At 40.5% G+C, this 14657-nt stretch overlaps 2 protein-coding genes across 2 annotated transcripts in view; both read right to left on the bottom strand.

Annotated features, from left to right (window-relative positions):
• AXDND1 (axonemal dynein light chain domain containing 1) overlaps positions 1-14657 on the bottom strand; it is an 87074-nt gene extending 72417 nt beyond the window's left edge. The window contains exons 1-5 of the mRNA XM_055319548.1: positions 14339-14657; positions 10876-11048; positions 10033-10136; positions 1944-2064; positions 1081-1166 (exon numbers count right to left, since the gene is read on the bottom strand). Of these exons, the coding sequence (XP_055175523.1) occupies positions 1081-1166; positions 1944-2064; positions 10033-10136; positions 10876-11048; positions 14339-14438 (584 nt within the window). The 5' untranslated portion in view covers positions 14439-14657. The remainder of the gene's footprint in view (positions 1-1080; positions 1167-1943; positions 2065-10032; positions 10137-10875; positions 11049-14338) is intronic.
• Positions 6934-7522, bottom strand: LOC129506080 (40S ribosomal protein S11). Its single transcript, XM_055319549.1, has one exon. It carries the CDS (start codon positions 7484-7486, stop codon positions 7010-7012), a length of 477 nt encoding a protein of 158 aa, XP_055175524.1. The 5' UTR covers positions 7487-7522; the 3' UTR covers positions 6934-7009.

The raw sequence follows: 14657 nt of genomic DNA, 5'->3' as shown, positions 1-14657 counted from the left end.
TCCAAAGAACATAAGAGCCAGCTCAAAGGAGCTAACATTGGCCAAATCTAAAAATTTTTTAACATAAGAATAAATAATCATAGTAAAGAATTATAAACCACTGGAAAAAAAAAAACAGACATCCATGAACCCATGTGGTAAAATACTAACTAATAAACAGAGAAAAAATGATGAAGCTAAAAAAGTCATCAGAAAGATCTATAATTTGTGGGTTGCTAGGAAACAGACATTGAAGTATTCGGTGGTAAAGGGGTTATACCTACAACTTAATCTCCCCCCCCAACTTAATCTTGAATAGTTTTAATGTAGGTGTATGTGTATCAAAGTAAAGAAGGGAAAATGTAAATATTCAGTGAGTTAAAACGGAGAGTACATAAGAGTTGCTTGTCATATTTTTGTAACTTTTATAATTTAAAATTATATAGAAATAAAAAGTTCTCTCCAAAATGAATTCCATTTAGTTCTCTTTGGCAAAATATTGTTCTGAAACCCACTATCATAAGAAAATGCCTTAATGTGTATTGGAAAAGTAAAAAGAGTGACAGCCTCTGGAGATTTTTATTATGAAACCTTAGTCCAAAGTTCTAGTTTTTTAAACTATGAAATATTCAAACGTTGTTTCAGAAAATAACAAGCAAGATCATCTTTTCAATCCCATAAGCAGGAAACAAAGAAAACTGGAGATGACTAGTGTGCAAGCTGGAGCCAAGCCCTAGGTGGTGTGCATCATGAGACGCTGGCTCAGAAGGCTACTTTCATTTGTCTCCTTGGCCACTGCTCAAAATCATTCCTAAAGAAGCCGAGACAAGCATTCAGAACACAAGATCCACTTTTTTAATTCAAAATTAAACAGTAGGAAAAGACTGAGAACAATTTGATCACTAAAAGTCCAAACTCTTTTCAAGAAGATGTTTTCATTTTGACACCTTTCTTAAATTTAGGATGGAAAGCCAAATGTTTCCTTATTTCAATGTAGATATTACCTGGGAACATGGGGGAACTGTTCTCAGGTTCCTCTATGTCTGGGGAGGAGGAAACAGTTCCACTTGTCAGATATTCAGTATATACCATAGTACTCACTCATCATAACACTCCAAACCTGCAACTCCTGTATTTGACACAATATGAAATTCTTCAGGAAGCAAGGTATCTGTTAGTTTCTTTGGCTTAAAAAGAAAGAAGGACAAGAATGAATACATTAGTAAATTTAAAAAGCTGAATTGCATAAATCAACATTCCTACCCCAAAGAGATGCTGTTTATTAAGAGATTTTAATTATGGAAATAATGATATTAGTAATATGGACCATAGAATGTAGTAAAAAAACATTTAGCAGAGCATACATTTAAAAAACAACCATGAATTAAAGAACAACCTTGGTCTTAGTATTATTCACACGTGCCCCACACATTCAGTAATCCACCGACTCTTTAAACTCCAAAAGGAATTTAAAATTTCCCTTAGCAACATGCCAAAAATAAGAATTCTACAACTTTGAAATGTAAACTTTTTAAAAAATCTATTCTCCTCTATTGTATTTTCTAGATTAAAGTGGATAACTGTAGTTTGGAAAAATGGCTTAAAATAAGGTATCATAGATCCTTTCCCACTAAATACCTTTTCCTAGAAATAATTAGAAAGTGCTATAAAAACTGATAAGCAGGGCATCTGGGTGGCTCAGCGGTTGAGTGTCTGCCTGCTGCTCAGGGTGTGATCCCAGCGTCCTAGGATCCAGTCCTGCATAAGGCTCCCTGTGGGGAGACTGCTTCTCCCTCTGCCTATGTCTCTGCTTCTCTCTATGTCTCTCATAAATAAAGAAATAAATAAAATCTTTTTAAAAAACTGATAAGCAATACAGGTTGTTATTACAGTACAACACTGCTTTATATTTTAAGGATTTTTTTTTAATTAGAGGGAGAGGAAATTATTTGTCAAATACTTACTTTATGAGGCACAATGACACCATCATGTGACTGTAATGAATGTTCCATACGTGGGGGACAAAGTAAACTCTCCCTGGCCTTTCCTTTAACATATTTAACATCGTACAGAAAAGAAATATCCCTAAAAAATAAGAAAAATGTATTTACAAAATAAACTTTCTGTCTGGCACCTGGATAAGAGAGGGGTAAGGTCCACACACATCCTTCCCTTGGGTGAAAAGCACAAAACCAATCTCCTTACTTCATACTTCACTAAGACAGCGGAGACACTAGACGTGAGTCATCCCTACGCCGATCTTCCTCCTCTCCACCTCATATTTCTCATTCACACCACAAATTCTTTCCCTTCCTTCAACCTTAGGTTAAGATATATTCTCTTCCCCAGGATTATTTCCTCCACTGAGGTCCTTCATTTCATTTTTACCCACATCCTTTGGAATCTTATTCTGCCAATCTTTCTGTGTGTGTCCCCCTCTCTTAGAGATTCCCTTTGGTCTATAACTCAAGTCTTTTCCCCTTCTAAAAATCTTCCCTTGATCATGCACTGCTGTTATGTTATCATGATCCATCGATCAACTGACCTCTCACATTGTGTTAATCAGATTTCTCCTTGCAGTCTAATTTCCATCCCTCTCTCTCTCCTGAAACCACTTTAGAAAGCTAACGACTGAAAAAAAAAAAAAGAAAAAGAAAGAAAGCTGATGACTTTCTACTGTTAAGTCATCAGCTCTTCTCTTCCAGTACTTCCTTGTAATATTTCCCAGGATTGATCATCCCTCTTTTTAAAACCACTCTCCTCTCCTCTATCCTGTGTTACTGGACTCTCCAGGTTCTTTTGCCTTGACTACTCGCTCTTGGACTTCTCCGTGACTTCCTGCCTACTAAATGGAGATGCTCTGCAACATTCTCACTTCCTCTGTCTTCTTACCCTGGGCTTTCTCTCTTAGGATTGCCATCAAATCTCACCTAGAGTTGTTACCTCTACCTACCAGTGAATAATTCTCCCTCCATTCTAACTTTCCACCCTCCTATCCTCACTAATTCTATCAGGAAGTACCACCACTCTATCATCAAAAGCTCTGCATACATAATTGATTCCTTCCCATCCATTGCTCTAAATTCCCATCTATCACTAACACTTATTAACTTTATAGTCACCCTCATATCATTCTAGCATGGACCCTGTTGTCTCTTGCCAATGTCAAACCACTAATCCAAGCTTTTGCTACTTTTTACATAGATTCTCAAGTCTCTCTAGTATATTCTTACACACTTCTGCCAGATTCACCTTCTATAGCAGTTATAATCATGCCCCTTACAGCACATGATTTTTACATGTCTCTGTCCCTCCCCTCAGTTGTAACTGGTATAGCCATTGTGATAAATAGCATGGAGCTTCCTCAAAAAAGTAAAAAATAGAACTACCATATGACCCAGCAACCCCACCTCTGGGTTTATATCCAAAGAAAATGAATCTTGATCTTGACAAAATATCTGCACTCCCATGTTCATTGCCACAGTATTCATAATAGCTATAAATGTCTACTGATGAATGAATAGATAAAAGAAAATGTGGATCGTAGACAATGGAATGTCATTTAGCCTTTAAAAGGAAATCCTGCCATTTGTGACAGCATGAATGAAGATGCAGAACATTATTCCAAGTGAAAGAAGCCAGACAAAGACAAATACTGTCTGATTTCATTTATATGTCAGATGCGAAGGTATGGGGGGGTGGATCTGGAAATGTTAGTCAAAAACTACAAAGTTTCAGTAATGCAAGATGAGTGAGTTTTGGAGATCTAGCACAGTGATGATAGTTAGCAATACTGTATTGTATATTTGAAATCTGCTAGGAGAATAGATCTTAAATTTAATCTTCTTGCTGCACACATACAGACATACAGATACACACAAATGGTAACTCTATGGAAGTGACAGATAAGTCATTTAGTTTAACTGTGATCTAACAATTTATACACTTAAAAAAATCAAGTTATACACCTTAAACATACTCAATTTCTGTGGTAAAGATATCTCAATGAAGTGTGGTGTGTGTGTTCTTTTAATAAAATTGTCTTTTTAAAAAGCTGTTTTCAGGGATCCCTGGATGGCGCAGCGGTTTGGCGCCTGCCTTTGGCCCAGGGCGCGATCCTGGAGACCCGGGATCGAGTCCCACATCGGGCTCCCGGTGCATGGAGCCTGCTTCTCCCTCTGCCTGTGTTTCTGCCTCTCTCTCTCTCTCTCTCTCTCTCTGTGACTATCATAAATAAATAAAAAAAAATAAAAATAAAAAAATAAAATAAAAAAAAAAGCTGTTTTCAGGGGCACCTGGGTGGCTCAGTGGTCGAGCATCTGCCTTTGGCTCAGGTGTGATCCTAGGGTCCTGGGATTGAGTCCTGCATAAGGCTCCCCACAAGGAGCCTGCTTCTCCCTCTGCCTAAGTTTATTCCTCTTTCTCTGCGTCTCATGAATAAATAAATATAATCTTAAAAAAAAAAAAGCTGCTCTCAGGATGATGGGACATCAATCACTATCTCACCAATAACTGCTAGAGATTGGCCAATACGACTCTATTGGCTAAAAACAAAATGGTTCATACATATATATACACACACATACATCTTTGTAAAGGAAATGTTAGTTGGGTAACTGTCATTCAAATTGTCTCAAAGAGTAACTATAGGAGGCTTTTATGTTTCTATTATTAAAATTATTGGTTACCTTATTTTCTTTTTGAACCTCACTTTATTTTTTAGAGGAAACATTTAGTTTATTTGTTGGTATACAACTTTTCATTAGGGCAGCCCAGGTATCTCAGCGGTTCAGTGCTGCCCTCAGCCCAGGGCGTGATCCTGGAGACCTGAGATCAAGTCCCACGTTGGGCACCCTGCATGGAGCCTGCTTTTCCCTCTGCCTGTGTCTCTGCCGCTCGCTCTGTGTGTGTGTGTGTCTCTCATGAATAAATAAATAAAATCTTTTTTAAAAATCAAACAATTTTTCATTAAAAACAGAAATATGTCTTATTTCTTATAAAATTCTTGTGGTAAACCACCTGCTTCCACTCCTCTGGAAAATCTATTTTTAGTTACAAAAGCAAAAACAAAGCAAACTTTGATTCTTAGCCATAATACAAAAACTGGATCCCTAGATTATCAAACTGGGTTCATACTTCAAGTTCTTCTTCATCACTGGTTATGTTCATAAGTAAGTAGGTCTTTTATCTGATGTTGTCAAAGAATGAGGTATTTCAGAGAGATCGATTTCCCAAATAACTGAGGTATGCTTTTTAAAAACTATCTATTGTCTTTCTAAAATGTATTTAAAACTTCACAGTTTTCTTAAATAGAGTGTACATAACACAATATAATCTTTTCTTTACAGTTCAGGTAATGACTTCTGAAGCTAGAAGTGTCTTGAGGACAGTCTGGTTATATTTCTGAAACCTAGGGCAGTACTGGAATGTGCCAGACTCTAGTGTGTATTGGCTCCCTCTTTGGGTTGGAGGGGTTGGAAAGCAATTTTCCAGACATCCCTGCAGGTAAGGTTCCAGGTGTGAACAAGTAGATGCACAGAGATGCACGACTTTAGAAGCAGAAGTAAAACAGAAGTCACTTTCCTGTCATGTCTTTTGCTGATTCTACCAGCAACATCATGGAAAAGTAGTTTTCATGAAACATTCCAAATTCCGCTCTCCAGCTACCTTGGTCCAGAGGGGCAGGGCAGTAACAGCAGTGACAGCTTCTTGATTTCAGTTTCCAGATCCTTGGATCACAGTTAAGGGAATTCTTCTTTTTTTTTTAATTGCAGTATCATTCACATACCACAAAATTCACCTTTTTAAAAAGTATAAGTCTTTAGTATATTCACAGTTTACAAGTTTTAATATATTCACAAAGTTGTATGACCATCACCAGTATCTAATTCTAGATTATTCTTATCACCCCAGCTAAAAAAAAAAACCTTACCCATTAGCAGTAATTCCCCTCTCCTTCCTAGGCCCATCCCTAGCAACCAATAATCTACCTTTTATCTCTAGGTTTGCCTATCATGGACATTTCATATAAACAGAAACACACACATGCCCTTCTATGACTGGCTTCCTTCACTTAGCATGCCTTCAAAGTTCATCAATGTTGTAACAGGTATTAGTACTTGGCTTCTTTTTATGACTGAATAATATTCCATTGTATATCCCATTTTGTGTATTTTCTCATCAAATGACAGTTGGCTTATTTTCACTTTTTGGCTACATGAATAATGCTGCCATGAATATTCAGTCAGTTTTCGTGCAGACATACATTGCCGATTCTCTTGGGTATATGCGTAGGAATGGAATTGCTGGGTCATACAGTAAGCCTATATTTAAATTTTTGAGGAATTGCCAAACTATTTTCCAAAGAGGTTGCTCCATGTTACATTCCCACCAGCAAGGCATGACACTTCCGATGTCTCTACATCCTCACAAATGCTTGTTATTGTCTGCTTTTTAACTATGGCCATCCTCGTAGGTGTGAAATAGTATTGCTTCATGGTTTGATTTACATTTCCTTTTTCTTTTTTTTTAATATTTTATTTATTTGAGAGAGTGAGAGAGTGAGAGCACAAGCAGGGAGCAGAGGCAGGAGGATAGACAGAGAAGCAGACTCCCTGCCAAGCAGAAAACCTGATGAGTGGCTCAGGACCCCGGGATCCTGACTTGAGCTGAAGGCAGATGCTTATCTGACTGAGCCACCCAGGTGTTTTGATTTGCATTTTCTTATAGCTAATGATGTTGAGCATCTTTCATGTGCATATCTGCCATTTTTACCATCTTTGGACAAATGTCTATTCAAGGGGACATACGCTTGAACTCTTGTGGCAGCCCTCGAGATAGTACCCTTCATGGTAGGTTAATTCCATCTTGTTCTGAGAGTTATTCCCAAAAGTACTGCTTCATACCTGCTCCTTTAGCCCTTCCAACAATTTTTTTTCCAACAATTTTTTTTTATTTTTTTTTTTATTTTTTTTTTTTCAGGGGTGTAGACAGTTTTATTTTCTTCAGGGGTGTAGACAGAAGTCTTGCCTCAAAACTTCTGGAACTGCTTCTTCGTGCCAGCAGCTTTTGTGACTTTGAGCACGTTGAAACGCACAGTCTTGCTCAAGGGGCGGCACTCACCCACTGTGACAATGTCGCCGATCTGGACATCCCTGAAGCAAGGAGACAAGTGCACCGACATGTTCTTGTGGCGTTTCTCAAAGCGGTTGTACTTTCGGATGTAATGGAGGTAGTCTCGGCGGATGACAATAGTCCTCTGCATCTTCATTTTGGTCACCACACCAGACAAAATCCGCCCTCGGATGGAGACATTGCCAGTAAAGGGGCATTTCTTGTCAATATAGGTGCCCTCAATGGCCTCCTTGGGCGTCTTGAAGCCCAGACCGATGTTTTTGTAGTACCGCGGGAGTTTCTCCTTGCCAGTTTCTCCAAGTAGGACCCTCTTCTTATTTTGAAAGATGGTTGGCTGCTTTTGGTAGGCACGCTCGGTCTGAATGTCTGCCATCTTCCCGGCCGCCTGGAAAAAGGCTCCAACAATTTTTTAAATACTTGATTTATCGCTTAACATAGGTTTTAGTTCTGCACTGAACTCTGACTGATAAAACTGTCGAAAAATATTACACAAAGGCTACTTGCTGGGTTGTTTTATATTTCACTGCTCTGTTCTAAATATTTAAGGTTGCTAGACAAGTTACCTCTTGTTACAAATACTATTAGTTATAAATACATGTATTAATTTTCTATTGGTGCCTTAAAAATTACCACAAATTGGACAGCCCGGGTGGCTCAGAGGTTTAGCGCCACCTTCAGCCCAGGATGTGATCCTGGAGACCCCAGGATTGAGTCCCGTGTTGGGCTCCCTGCGTGGAACCTGCTTCTCTCTCTGCTTGTGTCTGTGCCTCTCTCTCTCTCATGAATAAATAAATAAAATCTTTTTAAAAATTACCTCAAATTTAGCAGCTTAAACAACACACATTTATTATCTTACAGTTCTATAGGTCAGAAGCCCAACATAGATCTCACAGATAAAATGAAGGTGTTGACAGGGCTGTATTCCTTTCCGGATACTGTAAGAGAAAATCCATTTATGTGTCCACTGGAATTGTTAGCAGAACTCAATTCCTTGCAGTCCTAGGACTAAGATCCCTGTTTCCTTGATGGTTGCCAGCTGAGGGCCATACCCAGCTTCTAGAGATCAACAAGAGTTCTTAGCTTATGTCCTCCCTTCCTCCATCTTCAAAGCCAGCAATCATAAGCTGAATTCCTTCTCTCTCACACTTCCACTGTGTCCTCCTTCTTCTCTGACTCATTCAACTTCCTTCCTTTTCCACTTTAAAGACTCAGGCAATAGGGCTGGCCCCATCCCAAGAATCCAGGTTACTCCGTCCATCTCATGGTCCTTAACCTTAATCACATCTGCAAAGTCTTTTGGCTATGTAAAGTAAGTACTCAAGTTCTGAGGTACAGTGAGAACATTTTGAGGGGAGGCCATTATCCTGTTTACCACAATACATATCTTCACAGTTTAAAAATTCCAAGTCAGGGGGATCCCTGGGTGGCGCAGAGGTTTGGCGCCTTTGGCCCAGGGCGCGATCCTGGAGACCCGGGATCGAGTCCCACGTCGGGCTCCCGGTGTATGGAGCCTGCTTCTCCCTCTGCCTGTGTCTCTGCCTCTCTCTCTCTCACTGTGTGCCTATCATAAATAAATAAAACAAAACAAAATTAAAAAAAAAAATTCCAAGTCATGGGGATCCCTGGGTGGCTCAGTGGTTTGGCGCCTGCCTTTGGCCCAGGGCGCGATCCTGGAGTCCCAGGATCGAGTCCCACGTCGAGTTTCCAGCTTGGAGCCTGCTTCTCCCTCTGCCTGTGTCTCTGCCTCTCTCTCTCTCTCTCTGTCTATCATGAATAAATAAATAAAATCTTTAAAAAAAAATTCCAAGTCAGAAGGCATTTGACATTAAAACTTTAATACTGGGTTATTGCTTCATTCAGATACAGCTTATTATTTTTTTCAAAGTACTTCAAACATCTCATAACTACTAATTATAACTAGAAATAATTATAACCATGATCTGAAGGCACAATATAAAATACAGATGCTCTGACACTAAAGCCCCAGGACACAAAAGTTAATAGCCCAAGTTCCTGCCACTTTTTCTAGCACTGAGACACAGCTGAATAATAATAACTTATATTAAAATAGCACTAATCATGGGGCACCCAGCTAGTCAGTCAGTGGATCACATGCCTCTTGATCTCAGGGTTGTGAGTTCGAGCCCCACATTGGCTGTAGAGCTTACATACATATATAGCTCTGCCCATTATCTCCTCTAAAATATGTGTTACAATATCCCTGGAAGGTACACAAAATGGAGTAAGTCTATAACTCCTTTTTTATAAATGAGAATATGGAACTCAGAAAGACTAAATAACCTATCCACATATTAGCATGTTTATTATTATATATTAATGTGCCATAATATTACATATTATTTCTTTCAGATGAAGTGATATCTCATGAGCGGCATGCAACTGATAAGTGGACTACACATAGAAAACGAGCAAGTCACAATCTTCACAGGATAAGCCATGACATTCAGAATATGTTTAGGAATGACATAAAAACAATAAATAGTGTTTGCTAATTTGATCTAAAGATGGAGGGTTCACTTTAAGAAAAACCAGGGAGTAAGCACTTGCTTTTCAAAGTATTCATGATGCTGCGTTATCTCACTCTTAAATGTACAGATGAAACAGGCACTCTGCCTATTGGAGGGTACAACCAGGGACAGAGGAGTAAGTGGACAAATACAGAAAGGCATGCAAAAAAGCAAATCTAAACAAACCAAAAGCCAGTAGAGTTAATGATCATACACACAGAAGGGTGGTCCTGTGCCGCCTTCAGATTGTATTGTGACTCATCAAAGATCTTGTAAGCTTTAAATTTAAAATCTTTGCATCTATGGTTTTTCCAATTGTGCCCCTCCCAAAGAAATGAGATAAGATGAGAAAACGACTCTTCATCTGCATCGACCCATCTGCCTTCTTTACCTTCCAGCACCAGTTAGGGAAACAGGATGGTCAGTCAGGTATTTGAACTTATTTCTTCGAATAGGGTGATACCAGACTTGGTCAGCAGGACGCGGAAGAGTACCCTAAGAAAAAGCAAATACGTGAACATACAGCAGAGGGCGCTGTGGTCAAATGAAATCTGTTAACCCTTTGTAATGTTTACATTAAAGGCCCTTGGATAGCCTATGGGAAAGAGAGAGCAAAATGCTGCTTCATCAATACTATGGAGAATAACTGAAACTGGGACAATTCAAAAGTGAAAAAAAAAAGCATTTCCTTGGAAACACTGGTGCAAATGATTTTAGTTTTCAATCTAGGAGATTAATTTTAGAGTATTTTGAAAGATAATTGGGAATATGTAACATTAAAAAAGAAACAACAAGCCTGAACTTGTGCTAAGCCCTACATCAGCAAACCAACACTTAGCACCTTACCTAATTGAGGTTCTGGCATCTTCCAAGAGTGGCATTTTTATCCAATCAGCTGGCAGTTCCTGACCAGCACTAGTGAGGTCATCAGTCTGATAGGTTCCCACCCCTTCCCAGGAGAAGATGACCTTGCTCAAAATAATCCAATAATCCTTTCTTTTGTTTACAACTTCCTCGTCCCTTCCCACTTTCTAAAAAAACAACAACAACAAAAACCTCTTTTTTTGTACAGCTTCTCTGAACTTTCCATTTCCTGTATCAGATGCTGTCTGATTCATGAATTGTTGAATAAAATCAGTTAGATCCTCAAATTTATTAAATTTTGGTTTTTAACAATAATATGCTCAACAAATACCTAATGAGTTGGATACCAAAAAGATAGGTATATACCCACCTTTGGGGTTTTAATTTTCTTAGGAGGCAGTAAGTTTTCAGGACAAGGACCAGCATTGGCTGTACAGGTCAAAGAAAGAAGAACTTCCTCAGGGATAAACTCATTCTGAAGGGATGTTGGAAAGGGTTTAGAAGGATCCACTATACTTTTTTTCTCCTTTAGTTCAGGAAGTCCTAAGAAAGTAACAGGAAAGAAAAACTTGCTGCAATTTTCTTGTAGTTAGTTGGGAGATTCCCAGGCTGTCTCATCAATACTACCTGTATGGTAACAGAGCAAACACTGCTTCTGGTTGCCAAGAATAGCAACAATATTTTAAATACTAAACACCACTGGGGCACCTGGGTGGTGCATCTGCCTTTGGCTCAGGTCATAATCTCAGGGTCCTGGGATTGAGCCCAAATCCTGGCTCCCTGCTCAATGGAGGGGGAGAGTCTGCTTCTCCCTCTCTCTGCTCCTGCTGTCTTTCTCAAAATAAATAAATAAAATCTTTTTTGTAAATAAATACTGAACATCGTCTAGTCAAGAAAAAAACAAAACCCTCATATTGCCTCCCTCACACTTACATCACACACAGTTCCAAAAATTTGAGGCATGAACATGAACCACCATTATTCCAAATTCAAAGGTGGAAATTAAACTCCCATCACCTGCTCAACTCAGTGAACAGCCTTAAAATGATGGAAACATCTCCTTCCCCCTTTGATGTGAAAAGGACAATAGAAATCTCTCCTCAAAACAGTCAAATTATTTAGTAATTATTTCTATATAAATCCAAAGGTGAGAATAACTGCATTAATTGGGGCATTTTTAGAGCAAAAGGGATCTGAGTTGGGTTTAAGATTAAAAGCAGAATCAGGGGATCCTTGGGTGGCGCAGCGGTTTGGCGCCTGCCTTTGGCCCAGGGCGTGATCCTGGAGACCCGGGATCAAATCCCACGTCGGGCTCCCGGTGCATGGAGCCTGCTTCTCCCTCTGCCTGTGTCTCTGCCTCTCTCTCTCTCTCTCTCTCTGTGTGACTATCATAAATAAAAAAAAAAAAAAAAAAAGCAGAATCAGGATTGTTGTAAATGAAGACAGTGGAATAATCTGAGCAAGCTGGCAGAGTAAGAGGTGTACAAAGAGTGTTCTATTCCGCCTGAGTAGGGCAGGGGAGTTGTAAAGATAGGGAATGGAGACAAACAGGAAAGGGCCTCCTATGAAGTCAGCAAGGAGAGCTGGGTTGTCACTCTCACAGATCTCTCCACTAATTTATGCCCCACACGAAATACAGTTTATGTTAACGATATATTTTTGGAATGTTGGTGAGGTCCAGAGCCAAAGGCCAAGAAAGAATTCTTTAGACATCTTTGGTGCAAAGAGATTTCATGAAAGCACGGGACAGGATCTGTGGGCAAAAAGAGCTGCTGCCCTGGGGTTGAGGAATAGCTGATTACATACTTGGGAGTTGGGGGAGGTAAGGAAAAAAAAGGTTTTCAAAAAGAACTTTGACATGCTAAAGAAGATTTATAGGATACTGGAGGCCTGGCTATTACCCAGTTAAGTTTGTTTTTCTCCTAATAAGGGATTAAGACAGTTTTGAGAGCTTTTTGGAGGAATGTGTTCTACTTTTTCCATTACAAGTCCCTGTCAGTAAGCAAAAGGTCATAAAGAAACTTAACTTTGTTCACATTTCCTTATGCCTCTATTTCCCACATTACTCATGGAAGGGAGGATGATGTTAGGGCTCCGGAAAATTGAATTATGAGTCTCTGAAAGTTAGGCTATTAATAAGAATGCTTTTTCTCTGTAAATCACTAAGACACTGGTAAACTGACGGAGACTCGTGTCTTGTGGGAATTTAATCTATATTAGCAAATCATTTGTTTTTCCCTTCCCTTAGCTTTAGGGCAGCCAGGAGTGCTTGAGGAATGTCACACACAGCCCACCCAGGATGGGGAGCTGGGAGGGTTGCGGGGTGTCAGCTTGTGCTTTGCCCTCAGCTTGCCTTCTGCTCCCTCATCATTAATTCCTATAAGGAGGTATCATGCCTTACTGGTTCACCAGCACAACTTTCAAAGTTCGCATTACCAAATCTCGTTATCTCTTGAATGTTTGAAATGGATTTAGAACATCACAAGAAACAAGAAGGGGGAAAAATTGCTGGAGGGGGCTTTAGGACAATCTCCCCTAAAAAAACAAGATGAAGGTGTTGGAGGGATTTTTGGCATAATGGGAGTAGGGATGAGTCTAGTGGATTCGTATTTTAGTGCAGATCTGCATTCATCTGTATATGAATGAGAATCTTAAGGAATTATTGTCATTTAGAATAATTATTGAGACCCGCTATGAACTGGTTCTTTAAAGTCAGAGCCCAGGTACCAAAAAAGTACTTTCATACAACTACTGGAACTTAAAACAGTGAATTTAACACAATATAAAATTAGGGTGCCTGGGACGCCTGGGTAGCTCAGTGGTTGAACGTCTGCCTTTGGCTCAGGTCGTGACCCCTGGGTCCTGAGATCGAGTCCTGATCAGGCCCAGGCCTGCTTCTCCCTCTGCCTTTATGTTTTGAATAAGTAAAAATCTTTAATAAATAAATAAAACCTTAAAAACAAAACAACTAGGGGTGCCTGGATGCTTCAGTCAGTTGGGTATATGACTTTTTTTAATGAATTATATTATTTATTTGAAAGAGAGAGCAAGGGAGAGCACAAACAGCTGGAACGGCAGACAGAGGGAGAGGTGAAGGGAGAAGCAGTTTCCCCAGTGAGCAGGGAGCCGGACGTGGGGCTCCATCCCAGGACCCTGGGCTCAGGACAGGGGGTGGAAGCAGAGGCCTGACTGCGCCACCCAGGTGCGCCACGCCTAGGACTCTTGATTTCGGCTCTGGTCATGATCTCAAGGTGGTGAGATCGAGCCTCCCTCACACTCTGCACTTGGCCGGGGAGTATGCTTGGGTTTTCTTCCTCTCCTTCTGTTGCTCCCCCGACCCTCCTCTTTCTCTCTCTAAAATAAATAACTGAATCTTTTTAAAAAAAAGTCATAGCTGGGGATCTCGGAGTGGCGCAGGGGTTTAGCGCCGCCTTCAGCCCAGGGCGTGATCCTGGAGACCCGGGATCGAGTCCCGCGTCGGGCTCCCTGCATGGAGCCTGCTTCTCCCTCTGCCTGTGTCTCTGCCTCTCTCTCTCCCTCTCTTTGTATCTCATGAATACATAAAATCCTTAAAAATAAAAAATAAATAAAAAGTCATAGCAATATAAAACTCAACATCCTTTGGGAAAAAAGTCTTTAGGTGTAGTAGTGAGGCAGGCCTCTGGCTCAAAAGAACTATAAAAGGAATGGCTTTCGATTGTACTGAAACAAGTGTACTGTAAAAACCAAAGTAATGACGGTATCCTGGAATCGGGTTCAGGGGAACCGGGGCAGTGAGTTCCATCGAGGGCCACGCCCCTGCGTCCGTCTGCGGGATCTTGGAGGAACCTTACCCGCGTCCTCCTTGGAGGCAGACACCTTTAACTTTTTGCCCTCAGGTGCTGGCACGGAGGTTAGGAACGTGGAGGGCGTCTTCGGAAGAGACATAACCATCGAGGCCTCCCACCACTCTCTTTAGTCACTTGAAATATCGCTCCGGAAAGTCAACTTAGAAACAAGCCAGCGGTGTCCTCGCATTTGGCAACGCTGCCGCACGTCCTGCAGCAAAAGCAGACAGAGACCCACCGGGCGCGGCGCCACGGCCGCGCTCCTAACTCCTCCAGCAGCGCGGCTTCCCGCGCGAGGAGCCCGCGCGCCCTCGGGTCACCTGAC

This window comes from Nyctereutes procyonoides, unplaced genomic scaffold, assembly GCF_905146905.1.
Source record: "Nyctereutes procyonoides isolate TBG_1078 unplaced genomic scaffold, NYPRO_anot_genome, whole genome shotgun sequence".
NCBI classification, from domain to species: domain Eukaryota; kingdom Metazoa; phylum Chordata; class Mammalia; order Carnivora; family Canidae; genus Nyctereutes; species Nyctereutes procyonoides.
The sequence above is the reverse complement of the archived record's forward strand: the minus strand, read 5'-3'. Positions and strand labels throughout refer to the sequence as shown.

What these genes read in the sequence shown, in the direction of transcription:
- LOC129506080 (XM_055319549.1), bottom strand. Translation starts at nt 7,486, where the DNA reads ATGGCAGACATTCAGACCGAGCGTGCCTACCAAAAGCAGCCAACCATC.